Here is a 23,079-nt window from a genome sequence, read left to right as displayed (position 1 = left end):
TTGTGTATACCTTGCTTAGGGCCTGAGCACGACGTTGTTGGCTGTCGCTCTTGTGCTAGATTTAACAAACGCACGATTAAGAGAAGATTAGATTGTGCCAGGTTAGTTTTTGGGAAGCGGTGTAATTATAAAATGCCGTCGGATGCTCCGATGCCCGCCGTCAAAAAGCACAAGGACAAAACAGCAAAGCCTAGGCTGGAAGAACCGTCCGTACTGGACGTCGGTTCTTTAGAGGGCTCGGTGGAGCCAGAGGTTCAGCCAGACATTTCTTTGGAATCCCAGGAGAGACTTTATTACTACAAGATGTGACCTCTCAGGAGGTAGGCCAGGCGGAAGGGCTTCTCAGGTAGCTGTTATTCCCTCCCTTCCTAAGGTGGTTAGGCCCTCCCCTGCTGTTTCCAAGGCTTCTCCCAGGGGCAGGCCAGGTTTAGTTTCAGGTGTTACCCCTAGTTCTTCAGGGTCTGTGCCTAAGAAGCATATGCTTAAGATGGCAGAAGATTTGATTACAATGATTAGAGGTTCTATGCCCCCTCCTGATAAGAGGCCTAGGGTGGAACCTGAGCTTGGGAGTTTTGAGCAGTGTTCGGATGCTTCTGAGTCTTCGGCTGAAGACTTGCAGGAGTATTCCCCTTACTCTGATTCTGATGTAGATGATTCTACTCCTTCTGCTTCTCCTCCTGAGGATTTTTCATTTTCAGAAACTCTTCATTCCATGAGGGAGCATTTTAAATGGGAAGGTCAGGATTTCTCTGATTCCAGGAAAAGGCTTAGGGAATTTTTGTTTCTACCCCAGCATAGGCCTTTAGCTATACCTCCTGTTCTAGATGTGGTAGAGGATGTTTTTGTAGAGGCTTCTCTGAACCCTGACTCCTTGCCTCCTGCTCCAGTTAAACCGGATAGATATTATAGGGTGCCTGAAGCTCATAAGTATCTTTTTAAGAGTCCTAGGGCAGACCCAGAAACTGTTTCACAGGGGCCTAAAGGTGTTAAGGCTTCTGTTGTTAAAAATCCTGTTCCTCCAGATAAAGAGGCTAGGGCTTTGGATAGATGGGGAAAGAAAGTGTATACTTCTTCCACTTTGGCCATGAGAGCTTTGAATTGCCAGTTTCACATGTTGAAATACCAAAATTATCTCCTTTCACAATTAAAGTCTAAGGTAGATGCTTTGGTGGAAGGTATTGAGTGTAAAGAGTTGCAGGATTTAGTTCATGTTTCTGAACAGGTGGGTAAGCATTCTTTGCAATGTGGTTTTGATGCTGTGCAGGCCTCTTCGAGGGTGGCTGCCACTGGTTCGTTCTTCGCAGGCACGCCTGGTTGAGGGATCAGAATTTAGCTGAGCATGTGAAAACAAGGATTTTAGATGCTCCTTTACAATCTGATGTGTTGTTTGGTTCGCCTGTGGAAGCAGTTCTAAAGAAAATGGAAGACAAGGCTAAGTCTATGCAGACTGTTAAAGAATTTTTGCAGGTTCAGCCTCCAAGTTTAGTAGAAATTGGCCTACCAAGGGGTGGACATATCCTGCTTATGATTCCCAGTCTAGGGGTAGGTCTAGACGTGGTAGAGGCAGAGCTCAAGGTTCTTTTAGGCCTAGAACAGGGAGTTCACCTGCTCAGTCTTCTGGTGAGGGCAGGGGTCAGTCCTTTCGTAAACAGACACAATGACCTGCCTTTTCAGCTGCCAGAATCTTCTCGTCTGGCAGCACCTTTGGGAGGAAGGTTGGCACTTTTCAAAGAAAACTGGAGTTTAATTACCCAGGACAGATGGGTATTGGATATCATTCACCACGGTTACAGGTTTTATTTCCATACCTTGCCTCCTTTCAAAGGCATGCCAGACATTCCTCCTCAACAAAGGAAAGAGGCTCACAAGCAAATTTCTCTGTTGCTCCAAATAGGGGCCATTCAGCGGTTCCTGTGCCAGAAAGGGGCCTAGGATTTTATTCTCGCCTGTTCCTAGTACCAACAAAGGGGAACACGTGGAGACCAATTTTGGATCTGTCTATCCTCAACACTTATCTGGACATTCCCAAGTTCAAAATGTTGACGTTACAACAGCTTCTACCTCTGCTGGGCAAAGATCACTGGATGGTAACTTTGGATCTCAAGGAAGCTTACCTTCATGTTCCTATCAGACTAATTTGCAGGAAGTATCTGCGTTTTCGAGCTGGGAATTCTCATTATCAGTTCTCTGCATTGCCCTTTGGCTTCTCTACTGCGCCCAGAGTATTCACAAAGGTTCTGGCTCCAGTGATAGCTTTCTTCAGGCTAAAAGGAATACAAATCTATCCTTATTTGGACGATTGCCTGATTCTGGCTCAAGGAAGGGACGTGCTTCTTCAGCATTTGGAATATGTGATAGCAGTGCTAAGATGCCTAGGGTATTCTGTGAACGAAATAAAGTCCAGTCTAGTACCCTCTCAAGACATGTGCTTTCTGGGTGTGAGACTGAATACAGCAACCCAGATGGCCTTTTTAACCCCGGACAAACAAAAGAATCTTTCTCTTTACTTCCATCAACTATCTCATCAGTCCGGGCTGACTGCAAGGACAGTCCTTCAAGCCTTAGGGTTCATGGCATCTTGTATTCTGGTACTTCCCAATGCCAAACTGCATATGAGGAAGCTACAATGGTATCTCAAAAATGTATGGACACAGCACTGCCAGGATTTGGACACTGTCATTCAAATAATACCTTGCATTCAAAAGGAATTTTGTGGTGGGCTCAGGAATGTCACCTAAACAAGGGACTCTCTGTGACCCGGCCAGAGGCGAGTCAGATTCTAACGACAGATGCCTCAGACACAGCTTGGGAGCTCATCTGAATGGAAAGTGGATACAAGACAAGTGGCCTGCCAGACTGCAGCATCTACATATCAACATGAAGGAGATGTTAGCAGTCCAGTTTGCATTACTGGCTTTCAAGGATTTACTTCTTCCAGGGCAGGTGTTGATTCTAACAGACAACACAACTGTCATGTGGTACATCAACAAACAAAGGGAACACATTCTTATCCTCTATGCAGGCAAGCAATGATTTTGTGGGAGACTGCGTTAAGCTTGCAGCTGAATCTTCAAGCAAGGTTTCTGCCAGGAGCACAGAACTCCTTAGCAGATGTGTTAAGCAGGCAAATCATGGATCCCCACGAGTGGAAACTGGATCTTCATGTATTTCAGACATTGACAGTGTCATGGGGAACTCCAGACATAGATCTGTTCGCTTCTCCACTAAACCACCAGCTGCCAAAGTTTTGCACGAAAAGGTTTCATCACACAGCCTGGAAAGTGGATGCTCTTTCTTTCAGTTGGAAAAATCTTCATGTGTATGCCTTTCCACCTCTTCCTCTCCTCCCAAAGGTACTTCTAAAGGTCAGACAAGACAAGCCAAGGATGATTTTAATAGCTCCAGATTGGCCTCGGCAGCACTGGTACCCATTGCTGAGGAGTCTGGTAAAGAAGCCTCCATGGCCCTTACCTTTGCTTCCACACCTATTGTCTCAGAAGGACGGGCATCTGCTCAATGTCAAGCTTCACTCTCTTCATCTAACAGCTTGGCATATTCTGTTTTGAACCATAGCAGGTCTCAGCTTCCTCAACAAGTTTTGAATGTGATTATGGAAGCCAGAAGACCTGGTACAAGGAAAGTGTACGCAGGAAAATGGAAGAGATTTTTATTTTGGTGTGCAGCAAAGGATTTGGATGTTTCTGAGCCAAATTTGTGTGTGGCTCTTCAATATCTTACTGAGTTATTGGACAAAGGTTTGTCTTTCTCTTCCATTAAGATTCATGCTGCAGCAATTTCAGCTCACTATGATTGTGACCCACCATTGTTTTCTCATCCTTTGTTCAAGCAATTTCTTAGAGGGGCAAAGAATATAAGACCCCCACGTAGAGCTCCTACTCCTGCTTGGGACCTCAATTTTGTGTTGGAGAAACTCACTCTACAACCTTTTGAGCCTGCAGCTACTGCTGAATTGAAATATTTGTCATGGAAGACTGCCTTTTTGTTAGCCATTACATCTGCAAGAAGGGTGTCTGAATTGCAGGCCCTTATGGCGGTTGAGCCTTTCCTGATTTTTCATAAGGATAGGGTATCTTTACGTACTAATCCTTCCTTTATGCCTAAAGTGGTTTCTAGTGTGGCTTTAAACCAAACTATTCATTTGCCTACCTTTTATGCAGATCCCCAAAATAAGGGGGAAAAGATTTTGCACACTTTAGATGTACACAGGCAGTTGCGTTATTATTTAAGCAGGACTAAGGATTTTAGGCAGTCTCAGCAGTTGTTTGTTTCTTTTGCTTTGAGTTCTCAGGGCAAGCCTGTGTCAAAACAAACTATTTCTAAGTGGATTGGGTTTTGCATTGCATTTTGTTATTCCCATCATGGCAAGGAGATTCCAGCTGGGATTAGGCCTCATTCCACTAGGGCTACTGCCACTTCAACAGCATTTCTAAGGGGGGTGGCAACTAAGGATATTTTGGAGGCAGCTACTTGGAGTTCAGTGCATACTTTCTCTAAGCATTACCACCTTCCTCTCTACTCTAAATCTAGGGCTGGTTTTGCCACGGCTATTTTGCAGGGCATGTTGTCAACTCCTGCTTCCTTATGATTTGCCAGCCTCCCTTACCTCTGCTTTGGGATTCTACCCAAGTGTTAGGACTGCAGCAATGTGGTATGAAGAACATAGTACAGTTTTGTACCTACCATAAATGTAGATGTTCAAGATCCACATTGCTGCAGTCCAATTTACCCTCCCTCCTTCCCCTCTGTGTTTAGGGGTGGTTGTGTGGGTGAGGTTATACTCTTGTAAATTTGTATATTTTGTATATATATTTGGTGCAGGAGTGTGTGGTGTTTTTTGGTTTTAGCCTTATCTTTTTAGGGTCTTCTGACATCTGGGGCAAGAAAAGACTGAGGATATGACGTCGGTCATGCGCATTTGTACCCTGACGTTCTGACGTCAGACTAATGCGCCTTGACCGATGTCAGCCATATACTTTGGTATTCGGGCCGACTGGGACAGCGGACTACCCAAGTGTTAGGACTGCAGCAATGTGGATCTTCGAACATCTACATTTATGGTAGGTACAAAACTGTACTTTTCACTGTATTTGCCTGTATCAGGCTTCAGTCCAACTGCTATCCGAGCATAACTCATGTATTTTGGATACTGTATTTATTTAACATGGTTATGCTGTCTTAATTCAGAAACTATACTGGTTTCTTATCACACTCATTTTGTGTCTAGCTCCTTGCCAAAAGGTCATAATTACATTTACAGTAGCTCACAATCCTTTAATTCCTTACTTATGCATCTTCACCCCTTAGTACTACTGCATCTGATAAAATACCAACCAGAAGTTTAAGGAACCTGCATCTTCCTGACTGCATTTTAAGTATAGACAAACAAGCTTCCTTCATCTGCTTACTTCTGTAATCCTAATTCACATCTAGTGCTGTGAAAAGCTTGACAGTTTTCTTTCCATAGGGAATACTCTGTTTTACTCGCTTTATCGAGTTCTCATGTTTCAATATAAATGCAACTCTTATCTTGATTTACAACATTAACCATACCATTCTCCCATTCTTTGGACTATAATTGCTTCTTAATGATAACTGAGCTTTTCATTTGCTTCAATTCTTGCTTCATTTTACTGTTGAGAGCTACTGATAATGCCCTTTAAGTATGGTTCATTGATATTGCATCATGTTTATTTATATTAGCTACATGGGTACTGGAACCATAGAGCCAGGGCGAGCCCCCCCACACACACTTTTACAGCTGCAAGACCTGTCTGGAAAAATTACTGAAGTAGAGTTTTCACTCTAACTTGGATTTGCGCACGGAAGTTAAACTAACTAAACTAGCTGTTCTTGTTCTCTTATTGCTCTGTGTTACAGGAGTTATGCTGCCGCTGTTTCATTGGTGCTGCCAGAGTCATGCTGGTAAGGGAGTTTTATTCTTTTATTTGCAGGAGTTATGCTGCATTTGTCTGTGTGTGTGTGTGTGTGTGTGTGTGTGTGTGTGTGTGTGTGTGTGTGTGTGTGTGTGCGTCTCTGTGTGTGATGCCCAAGCTCAAACAAAAGCCTGCAATGTGAGAGTGTTCAATCTCGCCGTTTGTTCTTACACCTGGGTTCGGAGCCGATCCTCGGCTCCGTGTCGGCCGCTTTGCAAGCTCTGCATCGAGAAGAAGCTCGAGACCAACCTAACTCCCACAATTCCCCTCTGCCTTTACCTCAGATCTAGTTTGCCGCTGCAGCGTTCGCATCAGTTTGATGAGCTCGAGCAACCTTAAGCTAAGATTTATATTTTTTCTTATTTTTCTTCAAAGTTTTTTCTATAAAAATTGTCTTAAGTGACTATGTGTGTGTGTTGTTAGTGTTTCGAGGAATACTCGGTTCCATATAAAGTCCTTTATATACTTTATTAGAGTTTTCCCTCGGGGCCTACCCCACCCATTTACTGGATTGACTACTGGATTGACTTTTTACAGGATTTGACATAAGTTTCTGGATTAGACAAATTTACTGGACTTGACATAATACTAATTTTTTCTCTGTTAACTGTACCTAAAATATTGACATGTCTGAGAAAGCTAAGTCTGGTTTTAAACGCTGCCAATGTGGGCAGAAGATGTCGGTGACTGATAATCATAGTTCCTGCATCTACTGTTTTGGCCCTCTCCATCTGCAAGAAGACTGCTCAATATGTCATTCTTTCAGTGGAAGGGTCATGACAGATAGGCGCAGGAAACTTATGGATAGGGGTCTTCTAAAACCTACTTTTCAAGAGGCTCTGGATGCATCAGACCAGACATCCAAATCCTCGAAGGAATCGAAGACGTCGGAGCCCAGGTCATCGGCTCCGAGCTCTTCAGTTAAAGTTCGATCACTGGTTCCACAGACTTCTGGGCCGAGTGTTGAACTGTTGTCAGTTTCCGAGCCTCGAGTTTTGGAACCGGTGACGGAGCTCCCTCCCCCGGCACTGTTGAGGTCGGCTCCGTCTTCGATTCCTTCGACGCGCTCTTCCAGGCCACTCTCCGACACCGATGTAGACCGCGTGGTGCAGAAATTAATGGAGAATACGGCCTTATCCAAGCTCATCTCTGTCTCCTCCCAGTTGGTGTCGAGACTCAAAGGCCTTCCCTTATCTCCACCTGTTCCTCCTCTGAAACCTATCCAGTCTTCAGAGCCGGGAGAGGCTGATCTGGTGATTGTGGAGCCCTCGGTGCCAGAACCGTCTTTCTCTCATTCGGCTCCGTTCACCTCGACTCCGTCGGATCCGGTACCGGAGTCTCGGAGCCGAAGATCCATCCTTGGATCCGGGACTGAGAGTCGGACCGATGTTTCGGTTCCGACGCTCCCTCTCGCGGCCTCGGCTCGGATCGACTCGGCTCCGTCCTCGGCGTCGATGCCTTCGGTGCCTGTCTCGGGGATTCTTCCGATTTCCTCGGAACCAGGAGATACCTCGACTCGGGACCCGGGGGCCTTCGACCTCATGAGGAAGGTGTTGTCTACCCAGACAACCACATCAGCAGAAACAGCTTCTCCTTCCCATAAAGGACCGTTATCCTCCTCTGCACCCACGGCTACATCTAAGCGTCGAGCACCTGTGTCTCAGCCACCCCTGGAGGGTGCCCCCTCTTCCTCGGAGGCTTCTTCGGATGCCCCCGAGGAAGTTCGAAAAGATTGTGTAAGAGGAGACACTTAGATTCTCCACAAGAATCATTGACATCGGACACTGACTTGGATGAGTCAGAAAGGTCCCCAAAGTCACCCTTAGAGGATGTCTCCTTTTCTGACATCCTGGAGATCCTAAAGCAGAGAGGTGATTGGCAAGCCCTCCCCCCTTCTGAGGATGAGTCAGTCTTGCTGAAGGCATTCGGTGCTCGCCCTTCCTCCTCCTGGGTCACTCCGCCCTTGATGAGTTGATGGAGCTGATTGCTCGAAGGCGTGGGAGACGCCTGACACGGTGGAGCCAGTCCTAGAAAGCCTAACAAATATATTACTGCCCCTCAGGATAAGGCTTATCTGACAAAGGGAGTGCCAGTGGGCGCTATGGTAGTGGCAGCGCCACGAAAAGGAGATGTCTGAATCTTCCTCATCTGTCCATCCGCCTAACAGAGATTCTAGGACTATGGACAGGTATGGGAAGCGCATTTTAGTTCAGCGGCTTTTTCTATGCGATCCCTGAACTATTTGACCCACTTCACACGGCTACAGAGGGATCTAATCAAAGAGTTGGGAGATACCCTCCAGGGTACTACAGATGCTGCTGTTTCAGAAAAGGTTACAGCACATCTCAATACCCTTACATCTATTGCAAACTCGTCCATGAGGCTGATCTCATACGCAGCCGAAGGATCGAGTAGGGCAGCAGCTTCAGCGATTGCTCTTCGTAGACAATCCTGGATGCGCTTATGTTCATTTGCGGAAGCCTTCAAGTCTTCCTTTACTAACGCCCCATTTGATGGTGCCACGCTCTTTGGCCCCAAAGTAAAGGAGACCCTTACCCGGTGTGAGCAAGAGGGAAAGACTCTGTCTGCTGTCGGAGTCCGTTTTTCCACCCCATCCAGACCGTACCCCAAAGGGCAACGTGGTGGAAAAATGTGGTTTCGAAAACCCCAAGGATCTTTCCCAAGCACACAGGGTGATGCCCCCTCTAGAGGCAGAGGAGGGGGCAGAGGTGGAAGACGCCGCCCTGGCGGCAGAGGGGGTCCGCAAAGCCAAGGTGACAGGGATACACCCCCTGGGAAACCTTTCCAGCACTCCTGAGAGGAGGCCCGACTGTCCTGCTCTGGAGGCAGTCGGGGGTCGCTTAGCTTTATACCCTCAGGCCTGGCGAATTCTTACATCAGACAATTGGGTAAAAAGCGTTGTTACCAGAGGCTACAGAATACCCTTCCTATTGCCCCCAATTCTGAAGAAAAGTCTCCCAGATGTGCCGCCCCATCTGCGAGACCCTGCAGCTATAGAAATTTCAAAGCTGCTAGAAAAAAAGAGTAATCCAACCAGTCCCAGCGGACCAAAGAGGATTCGGAACTTACTCAAGGTTCTTCTTAGTTTCAAAAAAGACAGGGGACTGGAGGCCGATTCTGGACCTAAGCAATCTCAATACCTTCGTCAAGAAAGAAAAGTTCGGATGGTCACGCTCAATCGATCCTTCCATGTTTACAGAAGGACGACTGGATGTGCTCAATAGATCTGAAGGACGCATACTACCACATCAAAATGGCCAGGGCGTCCAGGGATCACTTGCGCTTCCGGCTGGGAGCCAGCCACTTTCAGTTTCGAGCCCTGCCCTTTGGTCTGACCTCAGCCCCAGGGTTTTCACCAAATGCATGGCAGTGGTAGCGTCTCACTTGAGACGCCTGGGATTCCAGGTGTTTCCGTATCTGGACGACTGGCTCCTTTCTGCCACCACCCACCGTCAACTGATTCAGGCCAGGGATTACACACTGCAGCTTTGTGTTCATCTCGGAATTTCCGTAAATTTCGAAAAATCTTTACTACAGCCATCACAGCATATCTCATTCATAGGAGCAGAATTGGATATGCATCGTTTAATTCTAAGACTTCCTCCAGAAAGGATAGCCTCACTACAAAGCCACATATCTCTTCTTCTGTCATCCAGAAAATCCCCAGCAAAACTGGTTCTGAAGGTTTTGGGTCTCATGGCAGCTTCTCTCATTGCGATACCATTGGGAAGACTGCACATGAGAGTTCTACAATGGCTACTGTTTGCACAATGGTCGTTCCAACAGCTACCTCTGACGCACGAAATTCTGATCACAAACACATGCAAATCACACCTAGCTTGGTGGCTCCGGACTTGCAACCTTTCCAGCGGAAGACCATTTGTGCTACCCACGCCGACAGCTACGGTGACCACGGACGCTTCCCTGATAGGGTGGGGGGGGCATCTTTCAGGGACAGACAGTCCAAGGCGAATGGACCAATTTAGAGTACAATCTGCACATCAATGTTCTAGAGTTGAGGGCAGTGTTTCTAGCGTTGCAACACTTTGCTCCCCTTCTTCCTCTAGGGACTATTGCAGTTCAGACGGACAACATGTCCGTAGTCTGGTACATAAACAAACAAGGGGGAACCAAGTCTTATCAGCTATGCAGAGAGGCCATGAGAATCTGGCAATGGGCTGAGTCCACGGGTCGCTTTCTGATTGCAATGCACATCCCGGGGTCATCCAACGTCATAGCCGACAGGTTGAGCAGAGCAATCCTGTTGCCTCACGAGTGGTCCCTCAAACAGTCAGTTGCGAAGGAGATTTTTCGCAAATGGGGCCAGCCTTCCTGCGATCTTTTTGCGTCTCCAATGAATGGCAAATGCAGAAGCTATTTTGCCCTATTACCCCCTCCAGGGGAAGTCCCCAGGGACGCTCTGGTTCACGATTGGCCCCGGGTCTCCTGTACGCTTTTCCTCCCTTTCCCCTGATTGCAAAGTTTCTGCAGAAAGCCAACAACCTGCAAAGGACGATTATCCTCATTGCCCCATTCTGGCCTCGTCAAATCTGGTTTCCCTTTCTTCTGGCACACCGCATTCGGGAACCCTGGATCCTGGACCCGGAGCCGGATCTACTGACCCACTCGTCAGGGGCTCCCCACCCCTCGCTACTGTCACTCCAACTAGCAGCTTGGCTGCTCCGCTTCCCTACTTAGCCAGGTCTGATCTTCTTTCACCTGCAGTTCAGAATATACTAGTGGCTTCTCATAAAGCTTCCACTACAAAGACTTACACTAGTAAATGGAAGCGTTTTGTTTACTGGGCAAATACACAGCAATTGGACCCTGTTATAGCTCCCTTAAATAAGATCTTGGAGTTTTTAACCGAATTGTTCCACCAAGGAGCTTCTCCTGCCACTTTAAGAGTGAAATTGGCTGCCATTTCCAACTTTCATGTGGAAGAATGTGGGGCTCCTATTATGGCTCACAGACTGTGTAAGGCCTTTCTGAAAGGATCTTTCCATATTAGACCACCAGTTAGAACTCCTACATCACCTTGGAATCTGAACCTTTTATTATCTAAATTGATGCTACCTCCGTTTGAACCAGCCTCCTCTTGTCCATTGAAGTATTTGTCGTGGAAGACCCTCTTTTTGGTGGCCATTACATCGGCTAGGCGGGTGTCAGAGCTTCAGGCTCTTTCTATTAAACACCCTTATTTGATCTTTCACTCTGACAGAGTATCTCTTCGCACTAATCCGTCCTTTCTCCCCAAAGTTTGCTCCGTTAATAACATTAATCAATCCATTGAACTCCCTACCTTTTTCAAAACCACTCCAATAGGTTGGAGTATATGTTACACAAGTTGGATGTTCATAGACAACTTAGATTTTACCTGGATAGAACAAAGGATCACAGGAAAACAGATCAACTTTTAGTAGACTCTGCAGACAGCAGGAAAGGTGTAGCAGTTACTAAACGAACCCTTTCCAAATGGCTAACTGATTGCATTATATTTGTTTATGCTACTTGAACAAACTTTACCTGTCAAACCCAAGGGCACTCTACAAGATCAGTATCTACATCCCTGGCTCATGCAGCTCGCTTACCATTAGACACTATTTGTGCAGCTGCCACTTGGTCTAAACCACATACATTCATTTCTCATTACAAGGTAGACAGGGTTTCTAGGGACAGGGCAACCTTTGGTTCCACTGTGCTCAAGAACGTTCTCCCGTGAGTTCCTCAGGAACATGGAGCTAGGGGCGCTTCCCAGGTGTAGAACAACGGCGAGATTGAACACTCTCACATTTAGAAGTTATGTCCTTACCATAACGTTCTATGTGGAGTGTTCATCTCGCTTTGTTCTTACATTCCCACCCTCCCACCCTCAGGAAGAGCGTCCAGTTTGGTGTCTGGTTTGGTTTCTCCTGCTTCTGCATTACGCAGTTGTTGTGTATATATGTATATATATATATATATATATATATATATATATATATATATATATATATATATATATATATATATATATATATATATATATATATATATATATATATATATATATATATATATAGATAGATATATATATATATATATATATATATATAGATAGATAGATATGTATAGGTGTTTCTTGCAGTTATGTTGTTTTTGGCATGAATGTGTTACTCTCTCTGACTTCTGGTTTGCTTGCAAACTAGATCTGAGGTAAAGGCAGAGGGGGATTGTGGGAGTTAGGTTGGTCTCGAGCTTCTTCTCGATGCACAGCTTGCAAAGCGGCCGACACGAAGCCGAGGATCGGCTCCGAACCCAGGTGTAAGAACAAAGGCGAGATGAACACTCCACATGGAACATTATGGTAAGGACATAACTTCTAATTCTCTACCATACCACCACTTGTGATTCAGGGAGTTGAGTCCATAGCTCTCCACTGTCCAGATTTTCACAGAATATTTGGTTCATACTTTTGGTCTGTTCCTCTTAAAATTTGTGTTTTTCTGGCAAATCGGTGAGAACTAAATAATGATAGCTATTTAAGTTTCAGTCTTCCTGTCTTACAGGAAACACGTGGTAACACAAAATACTTTATTTTAGAAACTTTCTAAGATTATACAAACAATATTTTAAAATATGTCCCTGGTTTTGGGCCTTTGTCCCCCTCCCCCCCCCAAAATAAATTTTGGCTTTTTCCAGATTTCTTGTGCTGCGAAGTTGAGAGATTTAGTTGATCATCAAGTAAATTTTACAAGGAAGTGAGAGCTTCTGGGGGAGAGAAGTTTAGTGCTGCTTATGCCAAGTCTGTTTGCATTGTTAGTAGCACAACAGGTAGTATACTTGCTTTTGATGCAGAAGACTGTGGGTACTACTTCCACAGTATGCAGATAGATCATTGATACTGGACTGTGTTGTACTTTAATGGGAGGGGATGCTGCACTCCTATGAATGTCCTCCTTTGGAGGAGTTACTTAGTAACTATGAACCCATTATCGGTTTGCCATCCATTTCCCATTGCAAAGTTACTAGCTTATCATTTTTTAATGTAGCATAGGCAATTTATTCTTCAAGGGCAACAGGCACTTTATTTATAGATGAAACAATGAAATATAAAGTTGTTTGCTAGCAGCAACTTCTTCATTAGTTACAGATCCCTTTAATGTGGAATTATTTAGATGACTTACTTCTGCAGAGATTTTGCATATTTACTGATATTGGTGGATTGTAATGGCAGAAGTTTGAGTGGCCTTTTATGGTTGAAATTTTCTGAAATGGGTAGTTTTGTCATTATTGGTTCACACATTTTGTTTCATTGCTCACTAGAAGACTGTTTCAAACTACAAATTTAAAACACATTCTAACAAGTGGTGCTGTATTATACAATTAATCTAATTTAATACAATCAGGTTAATACAATTTAGAAGGTGAATCAAAGAACATTTACATGTATGCTTGCTCACATGATGCAGGAGATCAAAATAGGGGAAGAGACCAGGCACCATTGGTGTCCCCCGGGGTTCTGTGCTGAGAGTTTTTTCTGTTTGGCATATACATCTCAAAAGTAAAAGGAAATACCAAAGGGCTTTGGCCAACTAAGTTTGAGATGACTGCAAGCTAGGAGCAATTATTGAATCCCCAAATGACTCAACCATCATGCAGGAAGGTTTGTCCCAAACAATAACTGGTGCCAGAATCATGACTTGAAACTAAACTCCAAGAAGTACATTACCATATCCTTTGGGAAGTCATATACTCCAGGGAACTGCCAAATTGACAATGTCCCCTGAGAAGTGACCCAGTTGTTTGGCATTTGGGAACTTGTGTGTACAGTGACCTAACTTCTGACCAACATGTGCCCAAAGTCATAAGAAAGTCTTTCTATATTGCACAGCTTATAAACAAATTATTTGTGACTAGATCTAGAGATGTTATTGTCCCCCTTTACAAAGCCCTCATTAGGTCAATCATTTTGTATAATGCCCACTTTGGCATGTATCTGTCCAGACCCATGCAACAATTGGAATACCCAGAGAGAAACCTTGCTAAAAGAATACAAGTCCTAAACAGTAAGTCTTGCATGGACCACCTCAAAGATTTATCACTATACTCAGTATCCTACAGAGTGCTTATAGCTGACGTCTCTGGCATACAAAGCATCCTCTGACCTAATACAGATGGACCTACTGAACATCAGCAAGTCAAATGGCATCAGAAATACTCAGTCCAGGTATCTAAACTGAATGTTGTGGAGAGATAGGTGTATATCCAGAACAGACTATCCATTCAAGTAAAACAAAGCTCATCCCTGTCCATATTCAAATGCAACTTGGATCTAAGGATGGGTGATAGAAAATGTACTCCAGGATTACCCCTTGTGCCACTAATGGATAGAGGCAGTTCCTAAATGCTGCATCTCTTACATGGGTCCCCTCAAATTATCTACATTGTGATCACATTTATTCCCACTAGGGCTAATATACAATTATCAGCCATGTGATAGATAAGACCAATCAGGAAATGTTAATTCAAGCACCAAAATGGAAATTGAGTAAGCTTAAAATGTCCTCCAAGTGAACCTATGTTGTGGTAGTAAATAGTTTTAAAAAATTGCTCTTTTCAGATCACTAAGTGCCTCTGTCACCCTCCAAACCCCCATCTTCAACAGCTTCTGGCACCTCTGATTAGCTAGTCTCTTGGTGAATTCCCAAGGCTTGTAAATAAATCAGCATAGTCATGGAGGATATTATTGCTATGGGTCTGCACAGTATTCAAGATACCTGTGCAACTGAATGACTGTACCTATGCACATTCTGTTTTTGTGATTATGTTATGAGTTTTACCATTCTTATTGTCCCTCAATCCAGGCAGCCCAGAATATTAGGAGGATTATCTATTATGATATGAAACAGGATTTATTATTTTAGTGCCATCTTCCCATATCAGTAAAGTTTAACACCCAGGCAGTATGTGATGTTCCAAATAAGTTAATATTATGTAGTAGCTCTCTTTTCAGTCCCTTTGAGTTTCAGTACTTCAGAATTGTCTTTAGACAAATATTACACTGCATCTATGTCTGATTAAAATTCAGCATTTCAGCTATTAATTTTCAGCATTTTCTACCAACATTTCAACTTGCACTTTCATTGTAATGCCTCTTGTACATTTTCAGATTTTATATCCGTCTCAAGAATGCCAACAAATAACAAATTTTCATGTTTCTATTTAACCACATGCAAATTCTTTCGAATACGCCCATCTTTGAAAAACAGTCCTTTCTAGTAGAGATTTATCAAAACTGATTAAAAGCAGGATGTTGCTCCATGTCATGTATGTAGCCATATCAGCTACACAAGGGTTGAATTTCCCTTAGAACTGAGTAACTCTTTTGTTGTGCTTACCTGTTTATTTTATTTTATTTTTTAATTCAGTGCAGTTACTTAAGGCAGGTATACTGTACAAGTGCAATGCACCATGTTCACACATGTATTTTACCTAGTATCACATGAGAAATCATTGTATTCATATAGCTCACCCGCTGGTAAAGAGTGAGAGATTCTGAGAATTAATGATCCAAATTTGACTAACATTCTAGGTGGCAGAGGGTTTTTTTTTTTTGGTGGGGGGGGGTCACAGATTATTGGCTTGCCTTTTCCAATATAGGAATTTATACAACCTTCTACCACATGCTGGTATACCCACAAGCACATGCACTGAATAGAGGGAGTCAGCTTACAGGATTCATGCAGTCACTACCACCTCAGCATTCCTAGATGTTAGCTGCAAGTTAGTTGGGAATAAAATTACATGTAATCACTGTGATGGATTTGGGGACACTGCCTCCCTTATGTTACAATTACTGGAAATAGGTAGTGTTGGTGACTTGTAAATCCCTACTCCTGGTCTGTAAGTGTAAACACTTAGAGACTTATTCATCTATTGAGTGTGTATCTCTTATGTATGCTTCATTGCATGTGCACTGACCATATCTTGAAACTAACCTCTGTGCTTTTCGCCTTCTAGTAAAGTGGTAAGTACATGTTATGTCTAAAACATCAGTGTTCTGTTTTTTTGGGTTGTATTTTTCTTTGAGTCAGTGTTTTATTTGCAGTCCATGTGCTTATACAACATATTTTTTCTTGCATTTTGTTTACTATAAAAATTGCATACTTTAATATATTTCTTTCTCATACTCCAGCAGCAAAGTTACTTCTTCATTTAACAAATCATCGATGGAGGTGTGCAATTTATCTGAAGTGCCATCTTCTGTGAGTTCAGGTTTATTTGGAATTGATCACCAAGCTCTTAACAAACAGATCACAGAGTACAAAAAAAGAAACCAGGAGAACATTATTGACACAAGCACAAATAACTTGTCACAAAAACAACAAGAACAGTTAGCAGAAATACGGAAAAAGAAAAAGGTGAAGAAAAAGAAAAAGTTGTATGATGATGATGTCTCACCCAAAGAGTATTTGTTGGAAAAGTACAGTGAAGATTCATTTACCAGTGATGGTGCTGAGGACCAGGACAATGAAATGGAACAAAATGAAGAGGAAGAAATAAGCCATACCGAGGCTGATTTTGACAGTGACCCTGTACATCAGCCTTCTAAACCTGATAAAAATGTGGCTACAGAAGTATGATGTAAGAACTCTGTAGTACATGGGCAGAACTGCTTGATTTTTTCCAAGTATAAATCAAAGATCCGTATATGAGTTGATATTTAAATTGTCACTGCATTTTTATTTTCTCATAAAATTAATAAAGTATCTGATGCCATCTTGAAAGACTAGCATCTGTATTTGTAAATTATTTGATGTGATATCTAAGATATATTTAACGGTAATGTATTACTGATCATGTACATAGTGCCTTACACTATCTGCAGACTCACAGCTCTGTTTGATTGCTGTCTTATCTCAGTGGAGTTACTTTTCTGTAAGAAATATTTTTGCTGAGTCACATATGGTTCATAAACACTAGTAAATGCTTAACTTTATTTTAAGTAACCCCAAAGACTCTCAGCCAAGAACACTGCAATATCTCAAATGATAGAGAGTAAAAATTGCTATCCAATAAGTATCCCCTAGATCCTACTGTTAAATATGTGAATATCATTTGTAACACTAGTGATTATTTTATGTTACTTCTTAAGGGTGGAATAAAGCCCACCCAGCTTTTCTGAACTCTGTGGTCTTGGCAGTGTCATTCTTAGCCATGCATGATATTCTGGCTGTAGTATTTGTACTAGGATCCTGCATAATGATAGCTTTGGCTTTTGAATTCATGGAGGCATTCTACATCTGAGCAGTCCCTTTACAGCAGTGATACTAGTATATTTATTGTCACACCTTCACACTTCATTCTTTGTCTCCCCGCCAATCACCACTGCATTTGAGTATGTCGAAGAACTGGAGCTAGAACTATGTCACAGAGAGTATGCATTGCATTCTGAAAGACTGCATGATGCATTCTTCTACCCATCAAGGAGGCCATATAAAGCATATAAAATGTAACTTATCATTTCTGAATTTTCCTCCTGCAGTGATCTCTTTGCTGTTATAGTTTTAGTTCAGAAATATGCATTTTTTTGTAGAGGTAGTTTTTGCTTTGCATCTACTGCCTGTTTCTCAGGTTTTTGCTTTGTGAACAGTGCACTGTTTTCTGATGAGAGAGACATAACCTCAATTTTTTTTTTTTGCATAGTTCTGCACTGAAGTTTTTTATTTGTCACAGAATGTGTTGCCTGATTTGGTTGCCATTTTTCCCTGGTTTACCAGTCTTTGCACATATAACCACAGCTGGTAATTGATGTGACTTTAGTAGCTCTTCAGGGAGTGTCATTCCAGCAGTAAATCAGAGCTTTTAGATTTATTCAGTTTCTATGTCCTGTTTGTTAGCTGTGTCTGTAGTAAAAGTGATCATCTTCCCTGCAAGGAGCCAGAGCAAGTTATGTTTTATGCAAATCACTGAAAATGCCCTTATAAATATTTCTTTGTTCTCTACAGCCCTCTCACCATTCTGAGTACCATTGGCCCTCAACTGTGGAAGAGAAATTCTGCATTTTGTGATTCACTCTACCCTCATTGAGCATTGTTTTCAGGTTAAAGTGTTATTCAGCAGTACCTTTTTTTGTCTATAAGCTTTTCTGTTAAAATAGGGCAGTAAAAAATTCTCTCCCCATCTTCCATACAGGATCATTCCCTTACTTAATGCAACATGTTAAGCAACCTCAAGTGAAACTTTAACAGAAATGATCTTTCAGTAAAAAAGAAATTATGAAACTGATATAATTTTAAACTGCTTATTTTCAGGTCATTGTTAAAATTTTGAGTTATTTCTATGAAATTTCTGAACCAAGTACACTTGTGATAGGCAGATAACAAAAGATTAGCATATGTTCATAGGCTATTTACAAGGCATTTAATCTAGCAGATTGTAGCCTAGCCACAGCAGCATCTACAAAGTGCAACCCATTTCTATAAAGAACTGTGGGGAATGACCAGAGGTGTATTTATTCTTACCCATTCATTCATCCAGGTTGTACTTGAATGTGAAGGCGCTAATTTGTTTAACATGCAGGAAGGGGTCTGTTCCTTAGCTGTGAAATTCTTTGAGGAATCTATGTCACCAGTAGGTTCCATTTGTTCACATGATCACATGTTCTCAGGTGTTTACTAGGCTGACTACCTCAAGGGCCTTTTTAAGCCTAGACGTGCATCCCAAATCTCTAACATGTTCTGGTAACTTTGATAAGTGTAAGCAGGCACTTGGAAGATGAAATATCTACAAGCAGAGGCCTGGGAGATGAACTATTTAACGGCTGCCTGTGTCCATTACAGAGACATAGGTGCCAAACCAGGGATGAATTTCCTATTCCCCATCCAATTCCCCAAGTTACACTTGAATTGGGTTAGAGAGGAGCTCTGTTTCACATGGATAGGGAGTCTGTACCAGAGTAGGGGTAGTATCTGGGATACATACCCATCTCTTCAGCAGGTATTGTTTATATCAAGGCAAGGTTGAAGTCTTTAAAAAAGGTAATTCTGGTCCTGCGTTAAATCGGCCATTCGCAGTTTTTTGCTTTCGCTATTACCAGATCGATGTTTAGGTATTTGCTAACCTAAACGGTCGATCAGGTAATAGGAACCCTGTTAAAATGCCAGTTTTTTGTGATATAAAAAAAATATGACCACAATAAATCATTTCAAAACTTTTCCTACCTTTAATGTGACCTATAACCTGTACAATTCAATTGGAAAACAGACAAATCTGTTAGGGGAAAAATATAAAAAATAAAAAAAACATAAAATAAGTTGGTTGCATAAGTGCGCACACCCTTAAACTGATACTGTGTTGAAGCAGCTTAATTATGGCATTCAGTCTTCTTGGGTACACACCTGCCATCAATTAGAGAGACTCTGATTAACCCCAAATAAAGTTCAGCTGTCCTAGTAGGATTTTCCTGACATTTACTCAGTTGCCTACTACAGCAAAAACCATGGTTTGCAGAGAGCTTACAAAGCATCAAAGGGATCTCATTGTTGAAAGGTATCAGTCAGGAGAAGGGTACAAAAAAATGTCCACAACATTGGATATACCATGGAACACAGTGAAGACAGTCATCAGAAAGTGGAGAAAATATGGGACAACAGTGACGTTGCAAAGAGCTGGACGTCGCACCAAAATTGATGAAAAGACAAGATGAAAACTGGTCAGGGAGGCTGCCAAGAGACCTACAGCAACACTGGAGGAGCTGCAGGAATTTCTGGCAAGTATTGGTTGTGTACTACATGTGACAATCTCCCATATTCTCCATATGTCTGGACTATGGGGTAGGTTTGCAAGATGGAAGCCTTTTCTTACAAAGAAATACATCCAGACCCAGCTAAAAATTGCAAAACAATACATCAAGTCTCCCAAAAGCATGTGGAAAAATGTATTATGGTCTGATGAGACCAAGGTTGAAATTTTTGGCCACAATTCCAAAAGGTACATTTGGCACAAAAACAACACTTCGCATCACCAAAAGAACACCATCCCCACGGTGAAGCATGGGGGTGGCAGCATCATGCTTTAGGGTTGCCTTTCTTCAGCTGAACTGGGGCTTTAGTCAAGGTGGAGGGAATTATAAACAGTTCCAAATAGTAGTCACTTTTGGCCCAAAACCTTTAGGCATCTGATAAAAAGCTGAAGATGAAGAGGAATTTCACCTTTCAACACGACAGTGACCCCAAACTTACATCCAGATCAACAAATGAATGACTTCACCAGAAGAAAATTAAAGTTTTGGAATGGCCCATCCAGAGCCCAGACCTAAATCCAATAGAAAATCTGTGGAGTGACCTGAAGAGCGCTGTGCACAAGAGATGCCCTCGCAGTCTGACATATTTGGAACACTTTTGCAAGGAAGAGTGGGCAAATATTACCAAGTCAAGATGTGCCATGCTGATAGACTCCTACCCAATAAGATTGAATGCTGTAATTAAATCAAAAGGTGCTTCAACAAAGTATTAGTTTAAGGGTGTGCACACTTATGCAACCAGCTTATTGTACGTTTTTTTTATTTTTTATATTTTTCCCCTAACAGATTTGTTTTACAGTTGAATTTTACATGTTAGAGTTTATATTAAAGGTGGGAAAAGTTTGGAAATGATTTATTGTGATCTCATTTTTTATATCACACAAAAATGTCACGGGATACTTTCTCTTTGAAAAGAACCAGGCAGAGTAAGGTTATAAGCGCTTTCGTTCCCTTTATTCACACTAAATACAAACGGAACTTCATCAGATACAAAACCTTACACACACACCCCTTTTTTATATACAATTCATTTGATTAATCACAATCAATTAACTTAAATGAATGAATTAGTTAAGTGTGCTTTCAAGTTTAAAACACATTAATATGTTCTTTCTTTAAAAATATATAGCTGTGTATAATACATGAATAATTCTCATATAAAAACACATATATAATAAACATTTCATCTGTTAAGAAAATATATTTATAAATAACAATACATATATTAGATACTAACTTAATTGCTTCTATATTCAACCACTTAAACCATTTTTATCTAATCTCATCTGCCTTTAAATGAAGCAAGCTCCTTAGAGAAATCCTGTCACTGATTCCAGGAAAAACTGTGGCATTCAACAAAATCTACCAATGTGTTTCCCTGTATTCTAAAAAACAGGGCCAATTATCCCCCCCCCCCTCCTGTCTACCTACCTTTTCCAATACACAGAAGAGGAATTTTTTAAAAGCCTTACAGTTTATTCTGTGTCTAAATAAGGCATTTGTTTTGTCTTGTCTCTTAATTGCATATATATGTTGGTAAATTTGCTTTTTTAACTTGTTTTCTGTTTTTCATATATAATATGTACAGCATGACTGGCACAAGGCAACATAGACAACTCCCTTTGTATTACAGTTATAATTCCCTGTCACTGAAATTATTCTACTGTGACCCTCTCTCACTATATTCCTGTATTCATAGATGTACCTACATTCCCTGCAGCCATTGCATTTCCTCATGTTACCTAATGGAATCCTATCTTTGTCTTTCTTCCTTTCAAATAAGTTCTTAATCTTGGGTCCTTCTGAAAACTATTTTTGGTTTATTACCCAGTTTTGCAGTTAATCCATATGCCCCAAAAACACAATTCCAGTTCTTTTCCACCATTTTACGGACCTCTACACTATCCTCATTACATGTTAGCACACAACAAGTGGTTACCTCTTCTGTATTCTTACCATTCAACAAACTCTCAGGTTTTTTTTCAATAATGGGAGATAAAAATCTTCTCTCCTGCTTGTTATATAATTCTCCTGTCCCTCTAGGACACTAGTTGGGTAACCCCTTATTCCCAGCATAGTCTTTAACTCTACCATTTGTTCTTTAAACCTGTTGTTAGTCTTGATATTCTAATCATTTGGCCCTTTACCAGATTTCTTTTTTGCCAAAAGGGGTGGTCACTCACAAAGTGCAGATAACTATTCGATTGGGTGGGCTTCCTGTATATACATGATTCATAACATCCATCCCTTCTATTTTTGTATATGTGGATGTCCAGATAATTAACCGCTTCTTTCTCAATTTTACTGGTAAAGCTCAAAAAATCAGTAGTGGCATTGATATAGTTCAAAAAAATCATCTGCCTCATCAAGCCCCCCCTTCCCATAATATTAGAATATCGTCCAGAAATCTGTAATATCTAAAGATATTTTTCCTAAATGTTCAATTTAACACAAATTTGGTTTCCCAATACCAAAGAACGATATTAGCAAATATTGGGGATACTGCTGCACCCATTGCTACCCTTCGGGTTTGCTTGAAATGTTCCCCCTGAAACCACACAAAATTATTTTTCAGAACCAATTCCATGAGGGTAGCTAAGACATACAGCATGTCCCTTGAAAATCGAGTTCCTTCCCTTAGTGCTTCCTGAAAATATTCCATTCCTTCTTCATGTGGGATACAAAGAAAAAGGTCTTTAATATCAATAATCAAGAAAACAGCTTCTTCCTTGAACTCATTCTTTGCCATGCACTGTAATAAATGCCAAGAGTCCTTCAAGACATGTTTTTTATCCTCAAAAAATCCTTTTAAATGGAAATCTAACATTTTTGCTAAAGGTTCTGTTTTACTCCCACCTCCTGCCATTATGGGCCTCATCGGTGGATCCCCTAAAGATTTATGAATTTTGGGGATCCCAAAGAAGGCTGGGGTTACAGGATTGTTCACCTTTAAGTATCTCACCTCATCTTCACTGAAGGTATATTCCTGGAAGAGTTCTTCCAAAATCATGTCTAATCTAGCATTAAAGATGTTAACCTCATTCAGTGATGCTGCACTAAAGTAGGAACTGTCATTCAAATATTTCATCATTCTGGTGGTGTAGTCATAATGTTCTATTAGAACTACCCCTACCCCCTTATCGGGCTTCATGATTCTTACTTCTTGGTTCCTCATTAACTCTGTTAATGCCTGTTGTTCTTTTGTTAAATTTTGGTTAATCCATCTAGCCTTATTCCCTATTAAATTCCTATATTCTATTTCGTTCAATCTTTCGAAAAGGGCCAATGGTGGTAATGGGGGGAGGGGGGTTATAAGTA

General features: G+C 41.8%; 1 protein-coding gene across 2 annotated transcripts in view; it reads left to right on the top strand.

Moving 5' to 3' along the window:
* RBFA (ribosome binding factor A) overlaps positions 1-16,749 on the top strand; it is a 508,328-nt gene extending 491,579 nt beyond the window's left edge. Inside the window, exon 7 of one of the 2 annotated variants that reach the window (XM_044067015.1) lies at positions 16,156-16,749. In XM_044067015.1, the coding sequence (XP_043922950.1) occupies positions 16,156-16,600 (445 nt within the window). In that variant the 3' untranslated portion in view covers positions 16,601-16,749. Of the gene's footprint in view, positions 1-16,152 lie in introns of both variants that reach the window. The other variant, XM_044067014.1, reaches the window with a different exon arrangement.
* Positions 16,750-23,079: the final 6,330 nt, after the last annotated feature.

Source organism: Protopterus annectens, chromosome 3.part1, assembly GCF_019279795.1.
Source record: "Protopterus annectens isolate FY-2018-M chromosome 3.part1, PAN1.0, whole genome shotgun sequence".
In the NCBI taxonomy this organism is placed as follows: domain Eukaryota; kingdom Metazoa; phylum Chordata; order Ceratodontiformes; family Protopteridae; genus Protopterus; species Protopterus annectens.
Note: the sequence above shows the minus strand (reverse complement) of the source record. Positions and strands in the feature narration are given on the sequence as shown.